Here is a 22,233-nt window from a genome sequence, read left to right on the forward strand (position 1 = left end):
TGACCGCAAGCCAGCCAGATCCTTTTCTTCCTGTGATGTAGCGTCCGTTCTCGGCATTTTGCTTCCTGCAGGTCAGTGTACGCTATGTCACTAGTGATGTAGCGCTCCCTGCCTAGCAAGAAATGCCGGGTCCTTGGCAGCCTGCTTTAGCGTGCTTGCTTGGGGTCCCGCCACTAGTCTTCATATAGTATCTGAACACTTGCGGCAATACCCTGCATTGGCAGTCATGGCAATGGCCCACACCTGCATGCTAAAGCAGGCTGTCAAGGATTGGGTATTGCCTGCTAGGCAGTGAATGCTACATCACTAGTGATGCAGCTCACAATGACCTGCAGGAAGCAGAAGGCTGAGAATAGATGCTACATAACGGGAAGAGGACCTGGCCAGCTTGCAGTGACGTGACCTAGGGGACTGGAAGAGCCAGGAGATCGGGGAGGAGAAGATGTGGTAAGAAGGCTGCCATTCAGATTGCATCTCTTAAAAGTAAGGCCTTGCATATTGCAGCAAGGCAATTCTAAACCACATACTGCATCCATCACAACTTCATGGCTTTACAGAAGAGTCCCCTTTGCACTGAATGGCTGTGATTGGCTGAGCCGCTGCACTCTGGTTCATCAAGTGCCACAGTGATTGGTTCTCATCAGATATCGCTTGCCGGAGGCGGGGTTTACAAACTCAATTACCAGCAAGCTATTCTGTTGGCGCTGATAATCTGCAATGAAGCCTGCTGTAACTGCGGTAGTAACACAGTATAAGATTGAAAGATATGTCTATCCAGTTCAGCCTATTACTCCACCACCACCCCAACAATGTTGATCCAGAGGAAGGCAAAAAGACCAATGAGGTAACATAGTATGTTAGGCTGAATGAAGACAATGTCCATCTAGTTCAGCCTGTTTTATCCTCCCCCTTGTTGGTCCAGAGGAACACAAAAAAACAACCCCAGCAAGCCAATTGACTCCTATGGAGAGAAAAAAATTCCTTCCTGACTCCATAATGGTAGCCAGAGTAATCCCTCAATCAACATCTGAGATCAACAACCCCGCTGGTCACCTAATGTCTATATCCTGTAATATCACAGCACTCTTAAAAGGCTTCAAACACTCACCCCCCCCCCCCCCCCCCCACACACATCACCACGCCCTCAGGCAGAAAGTTCCACAGTCTCACTGCTCTTACAGTAAAGAACCCCCTTCTATTTTGGTCATGAAACCTGCTTTCCTCTAGACGTAGAGGATGTCCTCTTGTTACCGTCACAGTCCTGTGTATAAACAGATCATGGGAGAGGTCCTTGTATTGTCCCCGAATGAATTTATACATAGATATTTGATTGCCTCTTGAGGCCTATTTACACAAGCCGATGATCGCTAAAAAATTGCTAATCGACGATCATTTTAGCGATAATCGGTGCATGTAAATGTGCGCCCATCATCTGGGCACTGTTAGCTGGTTGTTAAATTCAAGCTAACCTAAAAATCATTGTTCACTTTTATCAGTAGTTCTCCACGGGGAGTGCTGATAACATTGTTTCCCCATGAAGAACAAAGGATCTGAGCGCAGATAATAACCTTGGGGTATTAACTGCGTTCAGGGAAGGCTTCATTTGCACACCTAATTAGTATTTAAGTAGCTGAGAAGCTGCTCAAATACCAATGACCAATGATTTGTGCAAAATGATCGCTCAAAGCTGACACTCAAACTGTCATTTGAGCGATCATCGGCCCATGTAAACCAGCCTTAAAGGGGTTGTCCCGCGCCGAAACGGGGTTTTTGTTTTTTTTAACCCCCCCCCCGTTCGGCGCGAGACAACCCCGATGTAGGGGTTAAAAAAACAACCCGCACAGCGCTTACCTGAATCCCGGCGGTCCGGCGTCTTCATACTCACCTGCTGAAGATGGCCGCCGGGATCCTCTGTTGCCGTGGACCGCAGCTCTTCTGTGCGGTCCATTGCCGATTCCAGCCTCCTGATTGGCTGGAATCGGCACGTGACGGGGCGGAGCTACACGGAGCCGGCATTCTGCACCAGCGGCCCCATAGAAGACTGCAGAAGACCCGGACTGCGCAAGCGCGGCTAATTTGGCCATCGGAGGCCGAAAATTAGTCGGCTCCATGGGAACGAGGACGCTAGCAACGGAGCAGGTAAGTATAAAACTTTTTATAACTTCTGTATGGCTCATAATTAATGCACAATGTACATTACAAAGTGCATTAATATGGCCATACAGAAGTGTACAGACCCACTTGCTGCCGCGGGACAACCCCTTTAAGCCATCTTTTTTTTTTTTTCTAGGGTAAATGATCCCAATTTTGATAGCCTCTCTGGGTATTCCAATCCTCCCATTCCGTTTATTAATTTAGTTGTCCTTCTTTGAACCCCCTTAAGCTCTGTAACATCATTTTGAGCAGCGGTGTCCACAACTGTACACGGTATTCCATGTGAGGCCTGACAAATGCCTTATATAGTGACAGAATAATGTTCTTGCCCCTATACCTGTTTTAATGCACCCTAAGACTTTATTTGCTTTTGCAGTAGCTGATTAGCACAGCTGCACCCTGTCCATTAAAGGGGTTGTCCCGCGCCGAAACGTTTTTTTTTTTTTTCACCCCCCCCCCCCCCCCCCAGTTCGGCGCGAGACAACCCCGATGCAGGGGTTAAAAAAGATCATCGGACAGCGCTTACCTGAATCCCCGCGTTTCGGTGACTTCTTACTTACCTGCTGAAGATGGCCGCCGGCATCTTCTCCCTCGGTGGACCGCAGGGCTTCTGTGCGGTCCATTGCCGATTCCAACCTCCTGATTGGCTGGAATCGGCACGTGACGGGGCGGAGCTACACTGAGCTACACGGAGCCCCATTGAGAAAAGCAGAAGACCCGGACTGCGCAAGCGCGTCTAATTTGGCCATTAGACGGCGAAAATTAGACGGCAACCATGGAGACGAGGAGCCAGCAACGGAACAGGTAAGTGAATAACTTTTGATAACTTCTGTATGGCTCATAATTAATGCACAATGTATATTACAAAGTGCATTAATATGGCCATACAGAAGTGTATAACCCCACTTGCTGCCGCGGGACAACCCCTTTAAGGTGCAGCCCATCCCTATGGTAAAGTCTGTAGCCAGCAGTCAAGTCAGCCCAGTTCTCCAGGAACCCAAGCCCCTCCTTACACAAACTCCGGAACCACTTGTTTACCTCCCTAAGATCCTGCTGCCTTTCTAATGTGGCTTGTGGTGCAGGTAGTAGTTTTTCCGAGACAACTACCTTGGAGGTCCTCACCCTAAGCTTGGATCCTAGGTCCTTGAAATTGTTCTTGAGGGCCCTCCATTGACCTCTAATTTGTTCATTGGTGCCAATGTGCACCATGACCGCTGGATCCTCACCAGCCCCTCCCAGTAATCTGTTAATTCGATTCATGATGTATCGAACTCGAGCACCAGGAAGACAACATACCATTGAATCCCCCACCACTAGGATCTGTCTAACCTGCTCTGTGCTCCCTGATGACTCCTCACTGGAGCAGTCATCTCCCTGGCATTCCGAGGGCATGCCGTGCTACTGCGGTGCTGGCTCTGTAATGGCATCCCCCTCATCTGTTTACAAACCCAATTACCAGCAAGCTATTTTCCGTACACCCCCATCAAAATCGGTAATCAGTGCAAAAATACAGGTAATTCCAAAGGGATCATTAACTGTTTAAGCCTAAAAAGTGAAACCCAAACTTTGTTGGCCTTACATTTGTTATAGCTGCTCTCCTGGTTCTTCTCTGGAAGATTTCCAAAATGTATTAACAATTAAAACTAACTACTACTACTTAGTTGAATGTTAAAATAATCCCTCAGCAATGAAACTTTCAGCAGCTATTAATGCTCAGTAAACATCGTCTGTCACTTGGCATTGTCCATACACAGGCTGTATTTACTTTAGTATTTGATATGCTGACATAATAAAGGGCTTTGTAAAGACTGGAGGATATCGCTACAAATCTGTTGCAGATTCTTGGAACAGCAGAGTGTTCTTCTGAATGTGTGAAGTTGTTAATAGATTTTCATTTACTCTCTGTTAGAAGGGAGCATTTAAAGGGATTATGTAAGGAATGGCTCGCACTGTCTTGCTCACCCTGTCCCTGTTGGTACTGTTTAAGAAGAACAGAATGTGCTTGGATCTTGCCGGCTGGAGTCTGGACTACAACAAACCGTTCGGACCAGCGCTCTCAACTCCAGTGCTCAAGTATCCCAAACAGGTCATCAAGTTAAGAACTACTTTAGGACTTTCTTAATATTGGCAGGGCCTCAGAAATTGCCACTGGCGCACTCTATAGGATATCTTTAAATCATGACATGCTGAGGGTACTGAGGACCTTGACGCTCATTTGTACATTTGGTGCATATTTCCTTCCCTGCTCCCCCATCTAATCTCAATTATACCTCCTTGTTGTAGTGTTTAGCTTCCTAATAAATACTACTTTCCTGAAACTAATTTATACTTTTTCAAAAAAATTTTTTAACATATATATTTTTTTAATGGTCTCCATGGCCCACTTTCCCTTTTCTAGTGCAGGGTATACAGATTAGTCTGAGTTTCGGGGATGTAAGGCTAATATCACACAGGCAAGTGCGATATCTGGCCATGATTCACGACCTGATATCACACTTGCGAACCTGCAATTTCACCACAGATGCAAGGTGGTTTTGTGTCAAGAATGTCTCCCTTCCTTTCTGGGAAGTGGCGATCCTCCAGTGTGGCTGACAAACGTGGCTGAGGTTTGCAGAGTTTCTCCCATTGTTCTCAGTGGCAGCTGCCAGCCTTACTGGGGGCAGTATGCGAGGGCATGCCCAAAGATGGGATGTGCCAAGATTTTTTTTTCCTCCAACACACACACACACACACACACACACACACACACACACACACACACACACACACACACACACACACACACACACACACACCATTACGATGCAGGGGGGGAAAAAATCTGTGTGTGTGTGACCCCAGTCGAAAGAATGGGATTCACATTTGTGCGTCATGCAATACACATCTCGCATAACAATCTCGCCTGTGTAAAAAAACTGCCTAAATTATACTTCCCTCCCCTGTCATTCCCCCAAAGGGAGCACTGGAAGCTGCTACTGCAGTGCATTGAGCAGTGGTGACAATGTGGAAATGACAGGGAAGGCAAATGTAACCCCTCCCCAGACTCGGAGATTTTCCTGCTTTCAACCCTTTAGCCTGGCTTATGTGGCTGAAAGTATGTGACAAATTCCCTTTAAGCTTTTGCCCATATAAAGTAATGAAAAATAAGCAATTTATCACTTTTTTTTTTTTTTTTAAATGGGGTTGTACCATTGTAGTGGTGCAAATGCCTGATCGTTCCACTCGGAGCACTCTTGGCAAATGGCTGATTTTTCTGAGGGAAGCGGCAGACAGCCAAAAGCCAAAAAACACACTCAGAACTTTAAGGCCTCATGCCCACAGCACACGTGGATTCTGCATGGGGTATCATGCACGCAGTGTGTGTGTATGTCTTCCTGGTGCTACGTGCAGTGCAAGAGATTTAAAAAATATATATATTAAAAATTTCTTTTCTTTTTTTTTTTAATCTCTTGCACTGCCCGTAGCGGAAAATCTGCAGCCTGTCTACAATGTCAGATGGCTTCCATTGTCTTCAATGAAAGCTGTCTGTGCAGGAACCGCAGTAAAATGGAGCATGCTGTGAGCGGAAACCACAATTTGTTTCCGCTCGTGTGCATGAAGAATCATTTTTCTATAGCACGCTGTGGAGCGTTATCGCAGCAGAATCTAGAGGGCAGACACCTGCTGCGGATTCCGCAGCAAAAATCCACCCATGGACATGAAGCCTTAGTCCAAACTTTTTTTTATTTTTTTTTCCCCCTAATTTTCAAGTCTTGGCTTTTTGCAGTCCATTTTTATTCAGTGGGTTCTAGAACTTGCTAAAATCTTTGGCCTTGTATAGTCTGGTCATAAGCTTTTGATGCTGCCCATTAACAGAAGCGCAGTTTATTGTACATTATTGCTATTTTTTTTCTTTTGCTGAATTACTAGTTATTCATATAGTTAGGCATTTGCAAGCTTTTTCTTCAAAAAAAAGCCTGAATTGGTGTCCTAGTAACTGAACACAAAAGCCCTATAAACAGCTGAAGTGTAACTATGGTGACTAGAAAATGGTGTAATACTGCTATTTTCTATTTCATTCCAGTTCTCCGTTACTTAAACACAACAAATAGAACATACTGCCTTACATGGCTTTTATGAAACTGAAACTAGTAATTTCCTTCAATTCTCTTCTAAATATATACTCTTGTCTGACTGAAGCAGAATGGCAGATGCTAGTATATTCCTATAACATTGTGGTATGTTTTGACCCTTTCTGTTCTCCTCTGCAACTCTGATTAGGTGTTTACAGGTATTGGTGTAATATGTCTCCACCTGAAGTGTGGGTGTGATCGGGCTGAGCTAGAGGTAACAGCCAAGTCACGCCCACAGCCCCCGATTGGCTGTGAGACGCATATGCCTTCACCAAGCTGGTAAGGGTGAGATAGCTCAGTGGAGGCAACAGAAAAGCAGGACACCTGTATCTGGCGTCCTGTTGCCACGGCGATTCGTCACCCCTCTGCGATTTTTCTCGGGGGGGGGGGGTCTGATTAACTCAGAGGGAGCGTCCCTCGTTGGAACACTTTACACTCCACATTCTACATAGATCCCAGCATGTAAGGGGTTAACAGCGGGGGCTCACTGCTCCGATGCAGCAGGACAGCTATTGCTGACAGCCAGCTCTCTGCCGGAGCTCGTCAATGTCAGAGCTGATGGCAAAGCAGGACATCTGTATCTGGTGTCACGTTGCCAAGACAACCTATTGGGCCTCCCCTTTTTTTTTTTTTTTTTTTAAATCATCGTGGGGGTTCAATGATGGAAAAATGGAGGGAGCTCACTCCCTCTATGAAAAGCCTTTACATGCCGCGATCAACATACATTGCGGCATGTAAACGGTTACTGGCGTCCCTATGATGCACCGACCTCTCAGCAGCTCAGTCAAGCTGGGTTCGCCGCAGCCAATCAGGAGCTGTGGGTGTTCTGGGCGTTGCCTCTGACTCAGCCCGGGAACCTCTACACCTCCGGTGTCGCCATATTACACGAATATCGTGTATATATGTGATCTTCACAGCAATTTTCTCAAACTTTGCAAAAGAATACATTTTAACCATGTGAAGCAGAGATTGGAAATAAGTGGTCAACACTTACTGTAGTACCTGCCCTTCTTCTGTAGAAACGTCACATTTCTGCTTTTTATGTAGGTGGTGCAATCCCACTTTTTAACAAACTATTTATTGCAATTGCAGTCTAGAGATGTAACTTTCTGGAAATTTTGAAGCCATGAAAAAAAACTTGTGTTTCTCTCCCCCCCCCCCCCCCCTTCCCTGTTTCTTTCCAGAAAAATGAACTTTTTGGATAAGATTGACGAAAAACTTGGTGTAGAGTAGTTTTTACAAATTGCATGAAGTGCCGTGTATATAAAAGTACTAGCTGATATCCCGAAAGGCTGCCTTCACATCTGCGGCAGGGTTCAGTTTTCTTGCTCCATTACGAGAGAAGGAAAGCGGAATCCCCTGGCTGAACAGATCCGTCCAATTGCAGAACCAAATGGCCCCAAACAGACCCCATTTACTATAATTTGAGTCCATTCAGCTGACTGACATTTTACTGGACAAAGTCTTGTATGTTGGACTTTTTCTTCTGGTTTTGTGCCAGATCTGTGATGGAACCCCTAGCACAAACGTGAGCTCGCTGTACCCGTATCTCTACTACTGATACGTTATCCTACTAGAGCAGCTATACCCGTCTGAAGCTTCATAATGGAGTAATTTATCTAGTGCATTAGACACAGAAGAAAGTACAATTTAGCAGTCTGTCCTCTTGCTTTATTTTGTAGGCTCCTTGGTTTTATGTTGTTGCTCCCCCTTCCCTCTTTATTACAGCCGCATTTGTAATTACAGATAAGATATTGCAGTGACCTACTTTATCTATGTCACTGTTCATGGAACATATCCTGTTTGATCTCCATCTACAAGGCACTAGATGTGTTTCCATATATTGCATTTTCTCTCTCTTCACTAACCTCCTCCCAAGCTTTTATTAGCCATTTGTATTTGCAATCTATAAACTGCAGTGCAAATAGAAAACCAAAGACCGTTTTATTCTGCTGTTTGTACCACTCTGAGGGTTTTCTTCACCCCCCCCCCCCCTCTTTAAAAAAAAAATAAAAATCTAGCTGTGTTTTTTTCTCATTCAATATTTACCCATAGTGGATAAAGAGAGGTAATCTCGATTTCAACTCTTCGGTCCTAAATCATTGTTAGATGCCAGGCTGCAGTGTTTTCTGAATACCTGCTGCATGATTGTGGATCATTCTGTTGTTCCTGGTTAAATGGCCCGGAACGGACTATTTGTTCTGAATACAAAAAGGTTGTTTTCTCCACCGTTTGGGCAGGGATGCGCAACGGGATTGCAGTCTAGTACTGATTAATCTTAATTGACTTCTCTTTCAATTTATTGGTCTGCTGCTGTCACTGCCTATAATTCTTGCTTCTGTTTTTAGATTCAGCAGTGCAGTTTTTGAAAATTCTGAGCTTTTCTATATTTACATTTTAAGCAGCTTTTTGTAATTTGGTACAAGTGTATTTAAAGGATGCATTAAGACTATATGGTTCAGTTCACTCAACACATCTAAAGGCCCATTTAGACCTAACGATTCTCAAAAAAATTGCTCAACGCCGTCTTTTGAGCGAGAATCGTTGGGTCTAAAGGCACGGACATTGTGCAGTTTTCGTGCACAAGTCGTTCATCGTTCAATTCTAGTTTTCTCAAACTGAGTGATGAACTCTTATCAGCGGTGCAGGCTGTTATCATAGTCGGCAGCGCTGATGAGATTCTTACAGCCTGTGTCTTGCTGGTAGTTCACAGCGGGACGCAGCTGTAATCATGGAGAACAATAGAACAATAGAGCTGTTTGCTTATGCAGAACAGCTGTATTGTTCGCCCAGTGAAAGCGGCAGTATCCAGCTCTGCCTATATAGCTCTTAAGTAGCTACTGTAAACTATGCAAAGAAGATTGCTCAAAACTGTCACTCAAACTGTTGTTTGAGCAACTTTTGAGCGATTGTCTGTCAGTGTAAATGGGGTCTTAGACTTTATTCACACAAGCGTATATGCGCAGCTATTTACCCATGTAAATACCCAGGCCATCTGAATGAATGCATTGAATCCAATGCATTCTTTCTGCTGTCTGGCATATTTACGTGAGTAAATATCTGCGTATATAAGCTTGTGTTTAATAAAGCCTAAGCCTTTTTTTTTTTTTTTTGAGTTGAACTCTGCTAAAAGTTCTGTATAGAGTGAACCTGATCCTTGGGCAGTTCTTCCTGGCTGAACCCACGAAAAGAGGGTGGTGGCTCAATGTTTAGCACGTATTCACCTAGAAGTGTGTTTTTGGAGTGAGAGGAATGTAATCTAAGAAAAACAAACGCTTAATGCATCTTGCGGCTCCCCTATTGCCATATTCCACCAGCCAGTCTGACAGGATAGAACCACCATGTGTCCACTATAAATCTTGATCACTGCAGCCAAAAGAGAGCACCAAAACGAGATGTTTTTAGTGATTTCTTGTAATTAGGCCAGGGCCTACATAAGCCAATGTGATCTATTCATGGAACATCAGGGCAGAAAACCTGGAGATGTCACATCATATGGTGCTATGGTAGGTGTCAATTATTTGAGGCTGGTTGGGGTTTAAAGTAAAAAAGGGGGAATAACTTATTGTCACCAGGATAATCCCTTTTACAGTGGGACTCTAGATTTTAGCCAAGCTAGAAAGCTTAAATTTTTAACATGGTATAAAAAGCTTATGAAGAAGATTGTATTATTTATCCAGAATTACTGTATTGTTATGCTGTACCGGTAGTGTTGTATCTTGTCTCCACCACAAGAACGGGTGAAGACAAGATGCACACCCACGACTTGATTGGGTGGCCATCATCTCACCTCCCGCCTAGTGTCACTGACCTCCTTTTGCCACTGCTCTCACTTGTTCCCTTACCGCCTTCTGCACTGTCATTTTCCTCGCTGGCTTCACATATTGCAAGCATTATGCGAGGCTGGCGAGGAGAATGACAGCGGGTGGCCGACTGCACCAGAGCAGTGACTGGAGAAGGCAAAGCGGTGGGGGGCGGTGACACTCAGCCGCTCTTCCTGGCTCCTGCGCTGTCACTCGCCCTCATGGACTGCTCTATATGGTGTAAGGCCTGCTGTCGTAGTCCGCCGCTGAAAGCCACCGCACGGTGCCTGATCAGATCTCCCAGGCGCACAGCTCGTATCAGCAGGTGGAACGTCTGCCACAGCTTGGATGACACTCGTCCACAGTGCCAGCCATGCAGCCAGCTCCCAGCATTTTAACGGCTGAAAAGCGCTCCAGACACATCAGACAGGCCATTAGGGGGCCAGAGAAGCACAGTTGCCGGACAACCCATTTGGAAACTACTTGGGACTAGGTACTCCAGCGGGACTAGGAAGACAACGAGGAACATACTTCTGTGCAGGTGTGTCTGCGGCAGCCAATCCAAAGCTATGGGGCGTTCCCTCTGGTGCCTTCAGCCCAGCTCATGTCGCCAACCATAACTATGGTGGAGACAAGATGCAACCTGCTGTACCATACAGATCAGTGTCCATTGCCTCAGATGTTCTCTATGGAATATCCTGAAATCCTGACCAGTCAGGGATGCTAAAGCTGAGGAACACTGGTCTGAATTACAGTATGTAGATAATATGCTGATTTTTGTCCCTTCTATATCTTTTATAGCTGTGTTTTTTTTATTTTATTTTTTTTGGTTTTTTTTTTCCCCTAACCTTTTAATTTGTCCTTGGTCTCTTGGGGTCATCTTTGTGATCTTTGCCTCTTTGTCAGAATGCCCGGTTCATTAAAACCATAAATCACTGTAAACTAGTTGATCATTGAACACTATGTAGTAATAATAAAACTTAACATTTATTGCATGAGGCCAAAAAACACCTTGTGCAATTTTGTAAGATGAGAGGTCGTAAGGAGTCAAATCTGTTCTAGTTAAAATTTATATATATATTTTTTTTCCCCTTTTGTGGCTTCCCCTCCCCCCCCTATTGCTTATCACACCAACATACTGTATTTAGCAGCCCTTCACTTAAGAGTATTGGTAGTCAACCTGCCTCATTAGGGAAGCCTCAGAGGGATGAACACCGACATGTATATGTATGTGTATTGCATACATTCATACATCGTAACCCTGAGAGTTGAGAAAAGTATCTACTTGTAGCAAATGGTAGGCTAAGGCCTCATGCCCATGGCCAGGTCTAATTCCGCCTGCGAAATCTCGCAGCAGAATCGGACTCTGCGCCCGCCCAGAGACCCTATACTCACCTCTCCGGATCTGCCGCAAGTGTCTCACCCGGCGAGCCAGCGTGCATGTGTTGGACTGTGACATGATTTCCCGCGATACTTCCACTGTGTCCACAGCGGAAGTATCGTGGGACAGGCGGCTTCTATTGACTGCAATGGAAGCCGTCCATGCATTTTTTTTAATTTATTTTTTTTAATCTTCTTTCCTTTCTTTTTGAATATTGCTTTTTGTTGTGTTTTTCTTTAAGTTCCTTGACTGCGTTTTTCAGCTGTACTGAAAACTCAGCCAAAATGTTGCCAGAAACACACAACGCTGCTGAAACTGCAGCAAACGCCTGTGTGAGGGAGGCCTGAAGGTCCTTTTACACTGAAGGTAATCCTTTTAGATTCTCACTGAATCTGATCATTTAGTGTAAAATGCTGGCAGCAACTGAATAAGTTTGTTTGCCTAATATTCATCGTTCATAAATTTCAGTTTTTTTATGTCGCTGAACGACTGCCTGTATACTGTAAATGGAGGCAGGTGGCAGAGTGATATCTGGCTCGCTCCACCTTCATACACTGAGTGATCCTTGATAAAGTGTGAAAGTACAGGAGTGATTAATCGCTGGGATGATGTATAAAAGGCCTTTGAGAGTAAATGGCATTTTGTTTGAGTATTTATTTCCTTAACCCCTTAACGACCAGCCCATAGTGTTTTTACGTCCTGCCCAAGTGGGCTTTATTCTCTGAGGACGTAAAAACATGCGTCCTGCAGAGACTAAAGCCACGTGGGCTCTGGACGTGACAGCTCCATGCTGTCGGTGCCCACAGGTAGCCGACAGCATGGAGCTGTCATCCCGGGATAGCGCCGATCGCAAAAAAATAAATAAAGCAGTGAAAAAAGATAGATATTCAGCTACCCTGATGGATCGGATCCATCAGAGCAGCTGAAAATTCTTACCTGGCTTGTTGGCGGTGGCCCCCGGAGATCTGGTCCTCCCGGACCCGCCGGCGGGCTTCTGCGCATGCGCGTCAGATGATTACGTCAGGCGCATGTGCAGAAGCCCGGGAGCCCCCGGCAAATTCAAAACCTCCCGGCTCCTGAAGATAGCCGGGAACCAAGAGGTGTTACCGGGGACCGCGGTGAGCGGTCCCCGGGCCCGCGATCGCCGCTATCCATTGGATAGCGGCGATCGCGAAAAAGTTTAAAAAAAAGTGCTAGTTTCACCTCCCCTCATGGATCGGATCCATGAGGGGAATCACTGAAGAAGAATTAATTAAAAAACTAACTTTATTAATAATAATTAAAATCAAACTGGACAGAACACAACATATATCTTAGGTTGAGGTATTAGGAAAAACCCTTCACTCCTCTGAACCGAAGTAGGTCCCTCAGCAATGACTTCCACTAGTAATTATTAGGTGTCTCAGTTCTTATGTGCAAATTTATGAAGCACATGAGATGACAATCTTCCTTTATTGATGTGGTATGAGTCATTGAAGTGAGTGAGGTTTAAACCACCTCCTGCTGATAAATAAATAAATTATGGGGTTACCCTCATGATAGGTCCCCAAAATCAGACAGAAGTTCCAGATAGAGAACAAGGTGTTATGTATATTGCTCAGACACAACACTGTGCTTAAATATACTTGAGTTGAGACCCTCCTCCGGAGATATATAAAGAGGAGGATTAAATTGTGAGCACAGTGTTTAAATACTCCCTATATAACACTTTTATTCAGATGTAGTAAATGGTGGTTATTCACCACTCGAGGAGAGGATTAAGTGTCAAAGAAAGGACCAGCTGAGAGAGCCAAAAACTGATATTAATAAGAGTGGGGTAATGGAGAGCCTCCACTTTAAATACCAGTATAGATGTGTAATATAAGGCCCAATTAAGGTTCAGAAGGTCCAGTTAGCAAAGGGTTAAATAGTGCCAAGAAAGAGTGGATAGGAAGAACCAGTGATAAATACAGAGAATGAACTGGTTTTTCTCTCCTAGTTATATATGCTCCTCATTCAAGCAACTCCAAATTATAATCAACCAAAATAGGTAGATCAAAAAGAGGAGAGGGTTAACTAGTATATAGAGAGCCCTTCCACTCAAGAAATATATGGCACCAGTTCAAAACTACTACCCTGAATATTAATACACAATTCAGGGAGTAGTTGCTAACTCTTGCCCCAAACCAGCACTTAAAGGGTTAAAAGTGCCTGAAAGTCTGCAGTGCTAAAGAGTGCTGTTCCTGTAGTACAGATCACTTTAAATACTAATGAGGATGCAGGACTCTGGGTGAAAAAACCCTGTACTTGTACACAGCAGCGCTGTGAATAGGGAGAAGCTAAGTCGGCACCGATGTAGCTGCGACAGAGGGTATTGGGCAGCCGTCTAGTTCTAACACCTGAACTAACTATCTGGAAGGTTACTGACTCACTAAAACCACGTCATCGACGCGTTTCTACAGTGCACTTTGGTGTATGCACTGTTTCATCAGGATGCATTAGTAGGCAACAGAGGGAGCAGCCGTGATATCTGGCGGCATCCCTGTAGTGAGTGCCGCACGTCTGACAAGTGCAGCGCTTATATGTGTGGAGCTCCTCCTTCCCTCTCTTATCCCATCCAATCCCAGCAATTGGCTATGATTTGGACAATCCCCCTTGCTTTCTCACGATACAGGCTGGATAACACACATTATCACAGGTGCTTCAGTATCCGACAGCTCCCTGCTGTCGGGATGTCGGGCATCAGTGTGCAGAGGGGAGGTTCAGCACTGGACAGCTCCCTCCTCCCTACTAGAGCCCTGTAAAGGATTTCACGAGTCTATATGAAGGCAGGGGGTTTCATATGTTCAGATAAAGTTTTATAGCTCTCTTCTGGGGAGAATTAGGAGGGATTATTTTATATGTTTTTAGAGGGATGATTACAGTTAGTTAAAGTATGAAGCAAAGAACGCATACATTTCTCAGATGTTTAATCAAAGACTTGGGGGGGGGGGGGGGGGGGGGGAGTTTTAGGAAAGTGAAGGGGGATTGGTGCCTGGGATGAAATTTCAAATGAAGGAAGTGTATGATAACTGTTCATTCAAGCCTGTGGGTGAACAGGTCTTGAGTCTATGAATCCACATGCATTCCTTCTGTAGGAGTTTCTTATCTATGTCTCCCCTTCTTCCATTGTACCTGATCAATTCAATTCCTTGGAACTTGAGAAGGCTTAGGTCATTGTCGTGATGGTCTCTCATGTGTTTCGCCAGGCTTGTATGTTCCCCTCTTGTACAATCCCGACATGGGCCAAGATCCTCCTCCTAAATTGCTGTTTGGTCTTGCCTATATATTCAAGGGGGCAAGGACAAGTTGCCAAATATACCACTCCGGGTGTCTTGCAATTTATGAAGTCACGGATCTCGTATGACCTCCTAGTGTTGACGCTCTCAAATGTTGGTCCCTTTTTTATGAATCTGCACGCCTTGCAGTCAGAGCAGGGGTATGTGCCCTTGATCTTTTTCGAGGTCAACCAAGTCTCTCTGGGTATTTCAGGGGCCAGATGACTATGTACGAGATGGTCTCGAAGGTTTCTTCCTCTTCGATAAGTAATAGAGGGCTTGTCTCCCAGGCATTCCACAAGGTCCTTGTCCTTTAATAGGATGTACCAATATTTTTGTAAAATTCTGTTTACATTTCTTGATTGGTCGTCATACGTACCAATCAATCTCACAATGTTCTTGGTGACTGGTTTTGGTTTAACAAACAGTAGGCTCTTCCTGTCTCTTTTTTTGGTCTCTACAAGTGCTTCCTGGAGAATGTCATCAGGGTATCCCCTATCCTTGAATCTTTTAGTCATGTCTTCAGCTTGTGTTTCAAATTCACCTTCTTCGGAACAGTTCCTCCTCGCCCTTATAAACTGTCCCTTAGGGATACCTTTTTTTAAAGGACCTGGGTGGTAACTTTCCCAGTGCAGGAGACTGTTTGTTGCCGTTGGTTTTCAGTGAATTGTAGTCTCTAAAGTCCCCATCGGGGTCTTGGAGATGTTCAAATCCAGGAATGTAATTTGTTCCTGCTGAATTTCTGACGTGAGAAATAAGCCAAGGTTGTTCTTGTTAAGAGACTCCACAAATTCTTTGAATTCCGAGACAGTTCCGGACCAGAGTATAAAAATGTCATCTATGAACCTCACCCATAGCTCGACTAGGTTGATCCATTTGAGGTTTTGTTCCTGGAAGACGTGTTTATCCTCCCACCATCCGAGAAATAGACATGCATAGGTTGGGGCACAGGGACTTCCCATCGCGGTCCCCCGCTACCGATGGTAATAGCGCCCGTCAAACAGGAAGAAGTTATGTTCAAGAATGAATTTGAGCAATTCGAGAACAAAGGTATTGTGAGGTCTCATATGAGTTCCCCTCTGGTCCAGGTAGAAACGACTCGCTTCAATTCCATCTTTATGGGAGATGTTGGTATAAAGCGCCTCTACGTCCATACTGGCTAGAAATGTACCACTTGCAATCGTGATGCCCTCTAGACGTTTGAGGGGATCTGTGGTATCACGTATATAAGATGGTAAACTCTCTACGAATGGTCTTAAGATGACATCGATATACTGACTTGCTCCCTGTGTCAGGGAGTCTATCCCCGAAACAATGGGCCTCCCCTTTAGTGGGGTAAGGCCCTTGTGGATTTTGGGGAGCGCGTAGAAAGTCGCCGTCTGGGGTAGAGTTGATCCATGAGGGGAGGTGAAAATACTCACCTAAGTCCTCCCCGATGGTCCGGGACCCGAAGTCTCCCTCTGCGCATGCGCGCCAGATGATTGACATCGGGCGCGTGCACAGAGGGGCTCGAGCCCCGGGAAATTCAAAATCCCTTTGCTCCTGGCTGCCATGTGTAGCCAAGAGCAAAGGGATGTCACTGGGGACATGATCACTGTCATCCAATGGATGACAGTGATCCTGTAAAGTTAAAAAAAAAAGTGTGAAAAAGTAAAAAAAAAAAAGTTAAAGTTTTTTAAAAAGTTAAAGAAAAGTTTAAAAAGCGTACGTTTCACCTCCCCTCACGGATCATATCCGTGAGGGAGGATGAAAGCACGCACATAAGGCCCCCAGATTTATCCGCGGACCTTACCCCAGCTTCTGTGCACACGCCCGTCGCCAAAATGGCGGACGCATGCGCAAAAGCTGTGGATTGCCAGGATAATTGAAAATCTCCCTGCTCCTGGCTACACAACTGAGCCAAGAGCCTGGAGATTTCACGGGGGGCCGCGGTGAGCGGTTCCTGGTCAAGTGTTTGCCGTTATACAATGGATAATGGCGATCACGTAAAAGTTTTTAAAAAAAATTTAAGTTTCATCTCCCCTCACGGATGCAATCGGTGAGAGGAGATGAAACTTTTTACCGGAGGCCTCTGTATTTGCACCCCGACGCGATCCTCATCCGTGAACTTACCCGGATTCTGCACATGCGACCGCCGGCAAAACACCGGACACATGCGCAGGAGTCGGGGAGCCCAGGAAACTTAAAATCTCCTTGCTCCCAGCGACCAACGATCGCTGAGAGCCTGGAGCAGTGACCGGTGGCCTCATTGAGCGGTCCCCAGTCATGTGATTAAAAGGTAGAGATCTACCTTTGGCCGGTCTCACATGACCGGATAGGAATTACGGATTCCGCATGCGTCTGATTTGTGGTAATACGCAGATCAATCGCATTGGATTACACAATTCTGCTCACATTAGTGGGTTGGAATTGTGTAATCCACTCGCAGAAAAGAGAACGCAGCAGGTTCTATTTTACCGTGGATATCCGCAACATAGAGACAAATTGTGCTCCGTGGTTGCGGATATACCCGCAGCCCATACGCAACTACGTTGTATACGGGCTGCGGGTACCCGCATCATCGCTAAGCGACGGTGCGGGAAATACAAACAAAAAAAAAAGGTACTGCACATGACCGCCTGTGTGAGTAGGCAGTTATGCGCAGTACATTACGCGGCCATACGCAGGGTCACAGCCGGGCTCACAGCTGGGATCTGCTGCGGGCCTCCGCAAGCAGATTCCGCCTACGGCTGCGTGAGCCTGGCGCTATTCAGACCGCTACCTGCGATACGTATTTTACAAGAAGCCCCAGGAACGCTCGCCTTCCTGCAGTTCCAGGAGCAGCTTGTTGAGCGCCTTCTATGTGAGACCGGAGCACCTCATCAAGCTTACAGAGACTCATGGAACGCCACTTTTTACACCCCATACCCGCTACTGAGGTCAAGAAATGACCCCCAAAAAGTGTGTGTGTGTGTGTGTGTGTGTGTGTGTGTGTGTGTGTGTGTGTGTGTGTGTGTGTGTGTGTGTGTGTGTGTGTGTGTGTGTGTGTGTGTGTGTGTGTGTGAGAATTTTTAGGGAGTCAATTTTTATTCCGTACAAATGAACAATGGGGCCTGGTATTTATTCAGTTGTGCCCTGAAATCCAACGGATGTTCCCTCCTTTATAGGCCTTGCCATGGGTCCTGTAAGTAAATTAGGGTCACAATGGGTATGTTTCTGAACACGGGACAAACGGGGGTATCCATTTGGGGGTGACCGGCTTCATTCCTATGTGCACTGTACAAAAAAACTGTTTTTAAATTTAAAAAATTGCCCAAAAAATTGAAAATCGTAACTTTTTCCTTCTGCTTTGCTTAAATTCATTCAAATACTGTGGGGTCAAAATACGCAGTACACCCCTAGATGAATTCGTTAAGGGGTCTTGTTTTCAAAATGGGGTCATTTGTGGGGGTTCTTTTATAGTTTTGGCCACTCAATGGCTCAATAAGTGGGCAATGGGGCCTGGAATTTATTCAGTTGTACCCTGAAATCCAACGGGTATTCCTTTCATTGTAGGCCTAGCCATGTGTCCTGTAAGTCTATTAGGGCCACAATGGGTATGTTTCTGAACACGGGACAAACAGGGGTATCCATTTTGGGGTGAAAGTCTTCATTTATATGTGTGCTGTACAAAAAACCCTGTTTTTAAATTGACGCAATAGCCCAAAAAATGAAAATCGTAATTTTTTTCTTACTGCTTTGCTTAGATCTATTCAAAAATTTTAGGGTTAAAATACACAGTACATCCCTAGATAAATTCGTTAAGGGGTCTAGTTTTGAAAATGGGGTAATTTGTGGGGGTTCTCTATGGTTTTGGGCGCTCAAGAACTCTACAAGTGGGCAATGGGGCCTAAAAAGACTTCAAGCAAAATCTATGTTCTGAAAGCCACCGATTACTCCTTTCATTTTGGACTCCGTTGTGCATGCGGACATAAGATTAGGGCCACAATGGGTATATTTCTGAAAACAGCACAAATAGGGGTATCCATTTTGGGGTGCAAGTCTTCCTTCATATGTGTGCTGTACAAAAAAAGCCGTTTTTTTAAAATGACAGAACTGCCAAAAAAACGAAAATCCTAATTGTTTCCTTTTTGCTTTGCTTGAATTTATTCAAAAACTGTGGGGTCAAAATATGCAGTACACCCCTAGATAAATTCCTTAAGGGGTCTAGTTTTCAAAATGGGGTCATTTGTGGGGGTTTTCTATGGTTTTGGGCGCTCAAGAACTCTACATGTGTGCTATGGGGTCTAAAAGGACATCAAGCAAAATTTCTGTTCTGAAAGACACTGACTACTCCTTTCGTTTTGGGCCCCGTTGTGGACTCGGATATAATATTAGGGCCACAATGGGTATATTTCTGAACACGGGAGAAACAGGGGTATCCATTTTGGGGTGTAAATCCTCATTTTCATGTAAACTATAGGAAAAAATATGTCTTTAAAATGATAGAATTGCAAAAATATGAAATTTTACTTTTTCTCCTCTAAATTGAATTAATTCTTGAAAAAAAGCTGTGGGGTCAAAATACTCAAAACACCCCTCAGTGAATACACTAAGGAGTGTAGTTTTTAAAATGGGGTCATTTGTGGGGGTATCTATTATTCTGATACTTATGAGCCTTTCCAATCTTGGCTTGGTGTAGGAAAACAAAGTGTTCTTCAAAATGCTAAAAAGTAATGTTAAATTTGTACGTCTCCTAAATGGTTAAAAAAGCAAGTTTTTCCAATGTGCGCCCAAAATAAAGTAAACGGGTGGAAATATAAATCTTAGCAAAAATTTCTATATTATGTTTGCACAAATTTAAGATATTGCAGTTGGAAATGTGAAAAAATGATGCTTTTTTCAAAATTTTCCCAATTTTGGTGCTTTTAATAAATAAACACAAATTGTATCGTCTTTTTTTTCCGCCTAAATGAAGTGCAACATGTGGCGAAAAAATCCAGAATCGCTTGGATATGCAAAACCTTTCTGGTGTTTTTCCATGTTAAAGTGATACATGTCAGATTTGCAAAATTTGGCCTGGTCATTAAGGCGCAAACAGGCTTGGTCACTAAGGGGTTAATGTTCCATCATACATTCAATGTTTAAAAAAAACCAAAAAAAAAATACCTAGGAGTTCGCAGAATCTGACTGCAATATTGATATATGGGATTATAATATTGGAGCAAAAGAATAATTTATTGCTGAAAACTGAGCCATTGAAGGGTGGTCTAGTACCCTGTTGTACTGCCTCTAGCTTGGATACAAGATGTGATACGGGTGGGCGTGGAGGCTCTAGTACCGTCTTGGGCCCCTCTTGCTTGGATGTAAGATGTGATACAGGTGGATATAGAGGCTGTAGTACTCTGTTGTACTGCCTGTAGCTTGGATACAAGGTGTGATAATGGGTGGGCATGAAGCATACAGGTTCCGTATGGTATCCTGCAGCGGGTATTAGTGTATCTTGATGCCACCAGAAGCTAGGGGTTTGACAGGAGGAATGCCCCTCTCACACCCCTAGCTCCCGATTGGGTCAAGACGTCAAGGTCCTGGAAGGAGGTAAACTGCAGTACAGCGGGAAGCGGCATTGGAAGTGAGCAGCCGTCTGTGTATGTTAGCCGGCGTTCTACTGCAGCGCTGTTGCCGCAGGTCACCGTCTTTTCCGCCGCCCTCCCAGCTGTCCTGCTCTTCATGCTGTCTGTGGCCGGTTCCCCCGCCAATGCCGCTCTGTTCCAGCGCTGTAACTGCAGCTCCCCACCTCTCCCACAGCCTCCCAGTTGTGTGCGGCCGGTGGCTGTAACTGTCACTCCCCCGCCGATAGTGGTTCCCTGCTGTCCAAACGCTTTGTGCGGGGGAACCTTGTGAACAGCAGTAGAGCGGCGGTCTTCTGCTGCTGTGGAAGGTCGACATCTGGCATGTAGTGGAAAGCCGTCGCTGTGTCCTCCCTGCAGCCGAGCAGAACCTTATACACATCTGGGGGATGGGGCAGTAACGGCACTGTCAATCTTGACTCCGTCAGGGCTTCCTGGTGGCGTCAAGATACAATAATACCCCTGCAGCATATCACTACACACTTGCTGTAACTGAGCTTCTATATTGTGCAAACATTTAGGCTGTAGATGTTGGCATCTCAGATCGTCCCATTCATGTTCTATTGGCACTAAATCTGGTGACCCGCTGTCTTCAGTTGCTGAGGATGAGTTTTGTACTGACTGATGGGTTTCTGAACTTGCACAGAGCATTTTAACAGTGAAAGGAGAACTACAGGCTGGTTGAAGACTATGAAATAGTGGCTTTACCTTGAAAAGATGTATTTGCCCATTCCATATGTACTACTAATTTTGTACAAATCTATACAGTATATTAGGAACATACACAAGCGGCACCAGAGCAGGCAGTCAAGGGTGCATGTCCATAGGAAAGAACTTAATGTTTAACTTGTAGAAAGACTGGCAGCATGCAAAACCTAATGGAAATAGATGCTTATTTTTATTTGCCTATTAGTGGTGAAATGTCTCTGAAGTCAACTTTTCTTTTTTTCTTTACAGGACAAATCGGGCATTGGGCTAGTGGTTGCTGACTTCTTCCTGAACAAAAAATGGCTTCTATGCTGCTTAGCAGACACATGGCACAGGCCCTACAGCCGAACTCCAGACTACTTGTACCTTGTAAGTAAGCCTACATTCACCTTGCACAGACTGTGCCATATTTATTATACATATCTAATTCTTCAGTCTTTGGTGGATCATATTAAGTATTAATCTTCACAAATTCAACCATCTTGGGAAAACCCATTTTAACTAAGCTGCTACTAATAGTTCAGCTGTTTTATCTGGGTGGGCTGCTTGGTATCTGACCTCAGGCAAAAGCTGTTGACAGCGCCCATTAAAATCAATGGCCATCTGATTAATCCTCCGAGGTCATCTGAGCTCTCTGGAGTGTAACATACATGTGTTCGGTTAAAACAACACTTCCTCCAGGTTCAATGATAGACTTATTCCAGATTAATAATTAAAATAGTGTTATGTAATGCTCTTCAGATCTCATGGCTTGTCATCCTGCTGCCAAGATCTTTTCTCTTAAACTATTTCTTTGTCTCTTGGTAAATGAGCCGGCTGATGGAGAATACATTATTCCCCTGCATTATTAGATCAGTACTACCTCTCAATAGAACTAATGTGGATTTGTATTTCTACACTGACTTACCTTATTAGTTACTGCAATGTTAACTGTCTGCATTTGGTGTAGTCTTCTTTCTATTGACTGTGCCAACATGTTAGCTAGACCCCTGCACATGACTGGGTTGGATCCAGCATTGGGGATCTCACAGCAGGATGCAGTGTCTTCAACTTGGAGTAGATTTTTAGAGCATAAGCTATGATTTTTAAAACTATAAACAAAATTAGGAAAGGCTCAATTGGAATACAATATGCTACTTTTTGTTTAACCCCTTCAGGATCAGAGATTTTTCATTTTTCTCAGACACCATA

General features: G+C 44.6%; 1 protein-coding gene across 1 annotated transcript in view; it reads left to right on the forward strand.

The window, feature by feature from the left end:
* The window catches only part of ABAT (4-aminobutyrate aminotransferase), a 125,542-nt gene that overhangs the window by 20,000 nt on the left and 83,309 nt on the right, over positions 1-22,233 (forward strand). Inside the window, exon 2 of the mRNA XM_066576158.1 lies at positions 21,292-21,411. Coding sequence (XP_066432255.1) covers positions 21,342-21,411 — 70 coding nt within the window. The 5' untranslated portion in view covers positions 21,292-21,341. The remainder of the gene's footprint in view (positions 1-21,291; positions 21,412-22,233) is intronic.

Source organism: Eleutherodactylus coqui, chromosome 8, assembly GCF_035609145.1.
Source record: "Eleutherodactylus coqui strain aEleCoq1 chromosome 8, aEleCoq1.hap1, whole genome shotgun sequence".
NCBI classification, from domain to species: Eukaryota; Metazoa; Chordata; class Amphibia; order Anura; family Eleutherodactylidae; genus Eleutherodactylus; species Eleutherodactylus coqui.